Consider the following 8,889-nt stretch of genomic DNA (forward strand, 5'->3'; position numbering starts at 1 on the left):
CCTGGTTTGGAATGGTATATTTCTAGTTTGGAGATAGAACTGTGCAGCCGGGAATGATTGTTCAGAATGGTTGGGCCTATACAACGGGTATGTTGTATAGCGTTGGATTAATATTGTTTAATTAAATACTTTAGTATTTTTCTAAATTCTGAAGTATTTATTGAATGCCATTTATACAAATGAGACTATATTATGCCATCCTTTGTTATCCCCTGCACTTGCATATTTGCTGCATGGCTTGTTGAGTATGTCATATACTCTCCTTGCAATCATTCATCAGAGGAGGAGTTCTAAAGTGATGCTGAAGGTGTGGAGGATTAGGCGTAGCCCTGGTCAAGCTGCTTGTGGGATGGAGCCGCCTGTGCTCTTTATTTTATTTTCCGCTGCTTAGATCTTTATTGTTTGAGAGGAACTATCTACCTCTGTAATGACTTTATGTTCGTCTATTAATTAGAATAATAATTGCACTCTATTATCAATTTGTTATTGTGTGCCTCGGCTGATTCCTGGACGAGGGTTTACACACATGTAAGCGTTTGGATTTTTGGATAGAAATTCCAGGCGTGACAAGTTGGTATCAAAGCCTCCTTGACCCTAGGTTATGCCAAATGGTTACCTATAGAAGCCCTCTAAAAATATTGAAAAAGTAGAACTGTTCTCCTCTCTTTCTCTTTTAATTAAACCAAGCTAATGGTACATGCAGATTATAGTCTCTATAATTGTTCTCATTCAAAATTTACTTATTATTCCTGTGTTGTTACTACTGTACTAATGGCCCATTTGCCAGCAAAAGTTTTACAACATCATTTATTTTCATTCAATCATGTTGCAATATAATAAACTTAGCATGTTGATTTAATAACTCTCTTTTATTTTATTTCTTTTGAAACCTGCTATTCAAAAGTGCAAAGTTTGTGATCCTGTTTTCAACTATTTCAACTTATCTTGCAAGATTAGTTTACTTTATTTATTTACCTTTCACTTTGATTTTCTAAATTTATTCAATTTAATCCAAAACCTTGTGCTATTAATTGGATAAATGTCTTAACTCCCTCCTTTCACTTGTCTTTAGATGCCGCGCTTCAAGCCTGAGTACTTGTTCGGTATTGAGGGATTTGTCCAAGAGCTGCGTGCGATGTCCTTTACCATAGGATTCGGGACTGCCCCTTTGTATGCCCAGATTCCACATGATCGTGATGAAGAGAAGTGCCGTGTCAAGGTCACCTTGAACAGTGATCGTGAAGATATCCCATCGGTGATGTTCAAGGCTGGAGGGGGAAGCTATCCACATGCTTGTCAGGAGGTGGCAAGGATCGCCATAGGAGAGCTCCGCGGCCGTTACAATGATCTGTTGGCCGACACTGAGTATCGCTACCATCCTCGTCAGCCACAGGGAAGTGACCGTGCGAGCTATGTTGATCCTGAAGGAATTGAGAATGATGCTACCACAAGACATTTGGTCGAGATGCTGTGGGCCATGGATGAGTCCCGCGTTGAAATCGTGTCAGCTGCTCAAGCTCGTGAAGACCGGAACCGTGGTAAGATCTGCAAGCTAGAGGGCAAGGTTGATCGTCTGGAGAAGGAATTGGCCGAATTGAAGGGAGAAGCGCCACCACAGAAGGCCAGGGTTCGTCTTACCGCTAGGAAGAGAGCTCTTTTTGTTCCCCGCTACCAGTTGGCGCCCAAGGTTCATGTGGTGTCAAGAGAAGCTGTCCCAGTGGATCCTCCTGTCGTTAATTTAAGCGATGATGAGGAAGAAGATTCAAAGCGCACCCATTCAAAGGTTGAGTGGGGTGCTACTCAAGATAATAAGGACGAGCCGAACGAGCCTTCACTCAACTCCGATGCCAGGAAGACCTAGACGTCTTGATTAAGTCGTTGCCTTAGTTCGTTGTGTTAGTTTGCTTGTTTAAGTTTGGTTGTGTGTGAGGGTCTTGCATGTGGTTTACATCATTGGTGGGATGTAAATGCATGCGTTTGATTGCTTTCGAGTGTTAGGAAGTTTGAGTTAAGTGGTGTAAGAGTCTTCAGTTTTATGTAATAATGAAACTAAGTTCAGATCAATAAAAGTCAAGTTAGTAGGAATTAATTCCCTGTCATAAGTAGTTTTCCCCCTTGTTTCTCTTCTTGTGTTCTTGCCTATGCCAGATGGTGAACACCGGCAGCAATGGAAATGGGCCCAACAACAACATCATCAACAACAACAACAATGGAGAGAATCCCACGCTTGCCCAAGTCCTAGCTCAACAGGCGCAGCTCATGAATATGATGATGCAACAACTCTAGAACCAACAGAACCAGGGGAACAATCATGCTCCTCCTCAGAACAAGTTTGCAGAATTTCTTCGCGTGAGGCCACCTACTTTTTCTAGCACTACCAATCTGGTTGAGGCCGGTGATTGGCTGCACACCATAGAAAAGAAGTTGGACCTGCTTCAGTGCACTGACCAAGAAAAAGTCTCCTTTGCTTCACATCAGCTTCATGGCCCTGCCTTTGAGTGGTGGGATCATTTCCGTCTCAACAGGGCTACTGCTGAACCAATCACTTGGCTTGAGTTCACTGCTGCTTTCAGGAAGACTCATGTACCATCGAGAGTGGTGTCTCTCAAGAAGAAGGAGTTCAGGGCGCTCACTCAGGGATCCCGTTCTGTCACCGAGTACATGCATGAATTCAATCGTCTGGCCCGTTATGCTCCGAAGGATGTGCGTACAAATGAAGAGCATCAAGAGAAGTTCTTGGAAGGGTTGAATGATGAGCTTTCTTACCCGCTGATGACTGGAGATTATTCTGATTTCCAGGAGTTGGTGGATAAGGCCATTCGTCAAGAAGATAAGTACAACCGAGTGGAATAGAAGAAACGCAGGATTGCTCACTTCAAAGCTCAGCAAGGGAATAGTCAGAGGTCGCTTCTCACTATGGGACCTCAGGCAGTGTCACAGGGAGGATCTTCGTCTGTTGTTTGTCCACAGCGTCAGTTCTACAACAACAATAACAACCGCAACCAAGCTCCACGTCCTGTTGCAACTCCAGTCCAGCACCAGCCTGTCAAGAGGGAGCAAGAAAACAAGCCAGGGGTGTGCTTCAACTGTGGTGAACCAGGTCATTATTCTGACAAGTGTCCGAAGCCTCGACGTGTGAAGACCATTCCTGTGCAGAATAACTCCAATGCACCAACGTCAAAGGCTCATGTCAATCATGTTGCTGTTGCAGAAGCCCAAGGTGCTACAGATGTGATTTTGGGTATGTTTCCTGTTAACTCAGTTCCTGCAACAGTGCTTTTTGATTCTGGTGCTACACATTCCTTTTTGTCTATGAGTTTTGCGGGAAATCACGGGATGGAGATAGAAGATCTTAGATGTCCTTTGATGGTTAGTACCCCAGTAATCATGCACTCTCATCACAACATAGCCCCTCTGTCAGAATAGAGATTCAAGGTGTTCCATTTCCGGCCAACCTTATTCTGTTAGAATCCAAAGACCTTGATGTCATCCTAGGGACGGACTGGTTAGACAGATATAAACGTGTGATTGACTATGCCAATAGAAAAGTAACTCTCACCAGCAATGATGGTCAAGTTGTAACTGTTCATGCATTGCCTTCTGAACCTTTAAGGTCAAGTCTGAACCAAATAACTTTGGAAGAGATTCCCATAGTACGGGACTACCCGGATGTGTTCCCGGATGACTTACCTGGTATGCCACCTAAGAGAGATATGGAATTCAGAATAGATCTGGTACCAGGGACAACCCCAATCCAAAAGTGACCTTATAGAATGGCAGCCAATGAATTAGCAAAGGTCAAGAGACAAGTAGATGATTTGCTTCAGAAAGGATACATTCGACCAAGTTCATCTCCATGGGGAGCTCCAGTCATTTTTGTGGAGAAAAAAGATCATACCCAGAGGATGTGTGTGGATTATCGTGCACTAAATGATGTGACCATCAAGAACAAGTACCCTCTGCCTAGAATTGATGATTTGTTTGATCAACTTAAAGGTGCCACCGTTTTCTCCAAGATTGATCTTCGATCAGGGTATCACCAGTTGAGGATTAAAGACGAAGATATACCTAAGACGTCTTTTACCACTCGGTATGGGTTATTTGAATGTACTGTCATGTCTTTCGGACTTACTAATGCCCCTGCTTTCTTCATGAACCTGATGAATAAGGTGTTTATGGAGTACCTGGACAAGTTCATGGTGGTCTTTATTGATGACATTCTTATTTACTCCCAAACCAAAGAAGAGCATGAAGAACATCTTCGCCTTGCACTAGAGAAGCTACGAGAACATCAACTGTATGTCAAGTTTAGCAAATGCGAATTTTGGTTGTCTGCAGTAAAGTTTCTTGGGCACGTCATCTCAGCCGGAGGAGTTGCCGTCGACCCTAGTAATGTGGAATCCGTAACTAATTGGAAATAACCAAAGACAGTTTTAGAGATTCGTAGTTTCCTGGGTCTTGCAGGCTATTACCGGAGGTTCATAGAGAATTTTTCCAAGATTGCAAAGCCCATGACACGCCTGCTTCAGAAAGACGTGAAGTACAAGTGGTCAGAAGAATGTGAGCAGAGTTTTCAAGAGCTGAAGAGTCGCTTAATATCAGCGCCCATTCTGATTTTGCCAGATCCAAAGAAGGGTTTCCAAGTGTATTGCGATGCATCTAAGCTTGGGTTAGGTTGTGTTCTAATGCAAGATGGGAATGTGGTTGCCTATGCATCTCATCAGTTACGTCCCCATGAGAAGAATTATCCTACCCATGATCTTGAGTTAGCCGCAGTGATTCATGCATTGAAGATTTGGCGTCACTATCTCTTTGGTACTCGTACGGAGGTGTACACAGATCACAAGAGTTTGAAGTATATCTTCATCCAGCCAGATCTGAACATGAGACAGCGGAGATGGTTGGAATTAATTAAGGATTATGACATGGGAATTCATTATCACCCTGGAAAGGCTAATGATGTAGCAGATGTTCTCAGTAGGAAAGGCTATTGCAATGCTACGGAAGGACGACAGTTGCCGTGGGAGTTATGCAAGGAATTTGAAAGGCTGAATTTGGGAATTGTCAGTAGAGGTTTTGTTGTAGCTTTAGAAGCGAAGCCCACTCTCATCGATCAGGTTAGAGAAGCTCAAATCAATGATCTTAATATCCAAGAGATTAAGAAGAATATGAGAAGAGGAAAGGCTATCGGTTATTTGGAAGATGAGCAAGGAACTGTATGGTTGGGTGAGAGAATTTGTGTCCCAGACAACAAGGAGTTGAAAGATACAATCTTGAAGGAAGCCCATGACACTTTATACTCCATTCACCCTGGTAGTACCAAGATGTACCAAGATCTCAAGGAGAAATTTTGGTGGGCAAGTATGAAGCATGAGATAGCAGAGTATGTAGCTGTGTGTGATGTATGTCAACGAGTCAAGGCAGAACATCAGAAACCCGCAGGTTTGCTACAGCCTTTAAAGATACCAGAATAGAAGTGGGAGGAAATTGGGATGGATTTCATCACTGGTCTGCCCAGAACGTCATCTGGCCATGATTCTATTTGGGTGATAGTCGACAGGTTTACCAAAGTGGCTCATTTCATCCCTGTGAAAACAACATATTCTGAAAATCGTTTGGCCGAATTGTATATGGCAAGGATTGTGTGTTTGCATGGTGTTCCTAAGAAAATAGTATCCAATCGAGGTAGTCAGTTTACTTCAAAGTTCTGGAAGAAGCTTCAGGAAGAGATGGGTTCTAAGCTGAATTTCAGTACCGCCTATCATCCACAAACAGAGGACAAACGGAAAGGGTAAATCAGATTTTTGGAAGACATGTTGAGAGCTTGTGTTTTAGACTTCGGTGGAAGTTGGGATAAGAATTTGCCTTACGCAGAATTCTCGTACAATAACAGTTACCAAGCTAGTCTTCAAATGGCTCCTTATGAAGCACTGTATGGTTGGAAGTGCCGCACTCCACTTTTGTGGGATCAAACAGGAGAACGTCAGGTTTTTGGGACTGATATTCTGAGGGAAGCAGAAGAGAAAGTAAAGATCATTCAAGAAAGATTGCGTATAGCCCAGTCTCGTCATAAGAGCTATGCTGACAATCGCCGCAGGGATTTAAGTTTTGAGGAAGGAGATCATCTGTACCTTCGTGTCATGCCTCTTCGGGGAGCTCATCGTTTTCGCACCAAAGGGAAATTGGCACCGTGTTTTGTGGGACCATATAAGATTATCAGTAGAAGAGGTGAGGTCGCCTATCAGTTGGAGTTACCTCAATCCTTGGCAGGTGTTCATAATGTGTTCCATGTGTCACAGCTAAAAAAGTGTTTGAGGGTACCCACTGAAGAAGCTAATCCTGAGCAGATAGAAATTCAGGAGGATCTGACTTATGTTGAGAAACCAATCCGTATCTTGGAGACAGATGAGAAAAGAACCAGGAATCGAGTTATCCGTTTCTGTAAGGTCCAATGGAGTAATCACTCAGAAGAAGAAGCTACCTGGGAACGAGAAGATGAATTAAAGTCAGCTCATCCGCATCTTTTCGTCATCTCTTCCGAATCTCGAGGACAAGATTCTGTTTAAGGGGGTACGTTTGTCACACCCTAAAAATCCTGAATTTATAAATTGTTGTTTAAATGGAATTATTAGAAATAATTTTAAAAGCCTAGAAGAAAAGATCTAATGTTAAGAAATAAATTCCAATATAAAAGTGGGCCATACAAAATTTTATTAAATACTTCCATTGATTCTGTAGTTCCTAGATTTTTCTGGGATTTATTTGAGCCAAGAAAGTATTTTTAATAAATGGAATTGCATTTCATGAATAATTTAAAAAGAAAAAGCTTTTAAAAGTCCACTCATGGCTTTGGGCCGAAAGTCGGCCCAACTCTCTTTCTCTCTCCTTCGGCCTACTCGCGCTCGGCCCAAGCCGGCCCGCCAAGCCAAGCCCACCTCTCTCCCTCCTCTTTCCCGCTGACAGGTGGGGCCCACCTGTCAGGGTCGTCTTCCTCCTCCCGCCGCCAGCCGCGCCCTAGCCGCGCGCAAGCCGCCGCCGCCCCTTCCAAATCTGGTCGCATCTTTCCCGATCCGATCAAATTGGTAGAGGGGAAATGATCCCCTTGATCTCCTCTATCTTTTCTCCTATAGAAACTTCATCTAATATTGTTTGGAAATCGTCGGATTCGAGTTCGATTCGGATTCGATTTCTCTTCTCCAACCCTAATCCTTCCATCGCCACCGCCGGACGCAGTGGGCCTAGCCGCCACCCCCTAGCCCCTACAAAAGGACCCCCGAGACCTCCTTTGTTCGCCGCCACCTTTACCTTAGCCCGCCGTCGCTTGTAGTACCGCCTCCGCATCAGTCCGTGCGCCGCCGTCGCCGCCGCAAGTCCAGTCGTGCGCCGCCGCTGTTCCAGTCGCCGTCGTTGCTCCGGAAGGCCGCCGTCGGGTTCGCCAAGTCGTCGCTGTCCCTGTCCCGTCCTCCGTTTCCGCCGAAGATCGCCGGAGCATCACCGTCCTCGTCGACCGGAATGCCTCCGCCACCTCGACCTCGCCGCCGTCGCCGTCGGTTGCTGTCCGTCGTCGTCCGAACCCTCGGTGAGTTCATCGCGTCGCCCTCTATCCGTAGGTGTGGTCCATTTGTGCCGCCGCACTGTCATTCACCGGCGAGCACGAGGTGCCGAGCCACCGCCGGTGATAACGTCATCGTCGACGTCAGCGCCACGTCAGCCGTAGACCCGCGGTAGATTAGATCGATCTCGGCCGTTCGTTCAGTTTAGATTAGATCTCAGCCGTTCGTTCCATGGACCGTTTCTGTGAACCCGGTCCACCGTGAACCCGAGCCCGCTGACGCAATAAATCATTTTTCCTTTTCAAAAATAATTCTTTATTGCGTCATAATCCAATTAAAATCTATATAAATGATTTAATCCGGTTTAATCTTTAAAAATTCATAACTAATCCATCTTAGCTCGGATTTAGTTGGTTCAAGTCTCTAAATTTTTCTAAAATTGAGATCTACATGTTAAAAATATCCACATGTGCTGTTTATGATTGTTTATGTACTGTTTTGGTGATTTTGCTCTTTTATGCTTAGATTCCGACGTTCCCGGAGAGTCCGATTTTGCAGGAGAAGACTTTGAAGAATTCAAAGGCCAGCAAGGCAAGTCACACAGATCCCAAACAACCTTTGAGCATGTTGATCCCGTTCAAAGCTATGGTTTCTATTCAACTGTTGCATTTATTTTTGAATGTCACCGGGTGGGAACGACCTATTTCCTTTGTTATAACCTTTTGTTATTGATTACCTATACTTTGTCACCTGGTTAATAATTGGATTAGCTAGAACATTATATGGTTTTAGCTAAAGTAATTAGGATGCTTAGCCATGCTTAGAGACATTAGCTCATATGAATGGGATAATTAATGATTCACTATTACTTAATGATGGTTTAATGGTAGCTCATGATGGTTACTCGTGATAGGATGATTAATTAAGATGCCAACTAAAACATGGTAATGGTGGGTTGTGAGTACATGGTTTTGATGGTCGTGCTCATGACAATTAAGGACCGATTCACGATTTTCGGTTGTGAAACATTAACCATGCCAACCACAAGCCAGCGTGGGCAACGGCTTTACCTTTTGTATAGTGTTGTTCATTGTGTGGCACCAGACTGAGAAGTGGCTGAGATAAGCCCACGGGGGTCACTGGGGAGTCCATGCCTTGATTTATAAGGGGGTGATTATGATCTAGGAATGGTGCACTGCTTTGAATTGTGTTATGGGGAGGGTATTGTCACAATCTCTATTCGGGTACTTGTTAAGTATCGCAACGCATGGTTGACATGATGTTGAGGTTGTGTCTTGTGGGTACAGTGGTACACCTTTGGCCAGAGTAAAACTAT

At 44.1% G+C, this 8,889-nt stretch overlaps 1 protein-coding gene across 1 annotated transcript; it reads left to right on the forward strand.

Moving 5' to 3' along the window:
- The first annotated feature begins 2,916 nt into the window (after positions 1-2,916).
- Positions 2,917-6,566, forward strand: LOC136355230 (uncharacterized). The gene is made up of 4 exons (XM_066307621.1): positions 2,917-3,289; positions 3,469-3,693; positions 4,465-5,442; positions 5,977-6,566. The coding sequence occupies exons 1-4, from the start codon at positions 2,917-2,919 to the stop codon at positions 6,564-6,566; spliced, it is 2,166 nt and encodes a 721-aa protein (XP_066163718.1).
- Positions 6,567-8,889: the final 2,323 nt, after the last annotated feature.

The sequence above is a fragment of the Oryza sativa genome, chromosome 2, assembly GCF_034140825.1.
Source record: "Oryza sativa Japonica Group chromosome 2, ASM3414082v1".
Classification (NCBI taxonomy): Eukaryota; Viridiplantae; Streptophyta; class Magnoliopsida; order Poales; family Poaceae; genus Oryza; species Oryza sativa.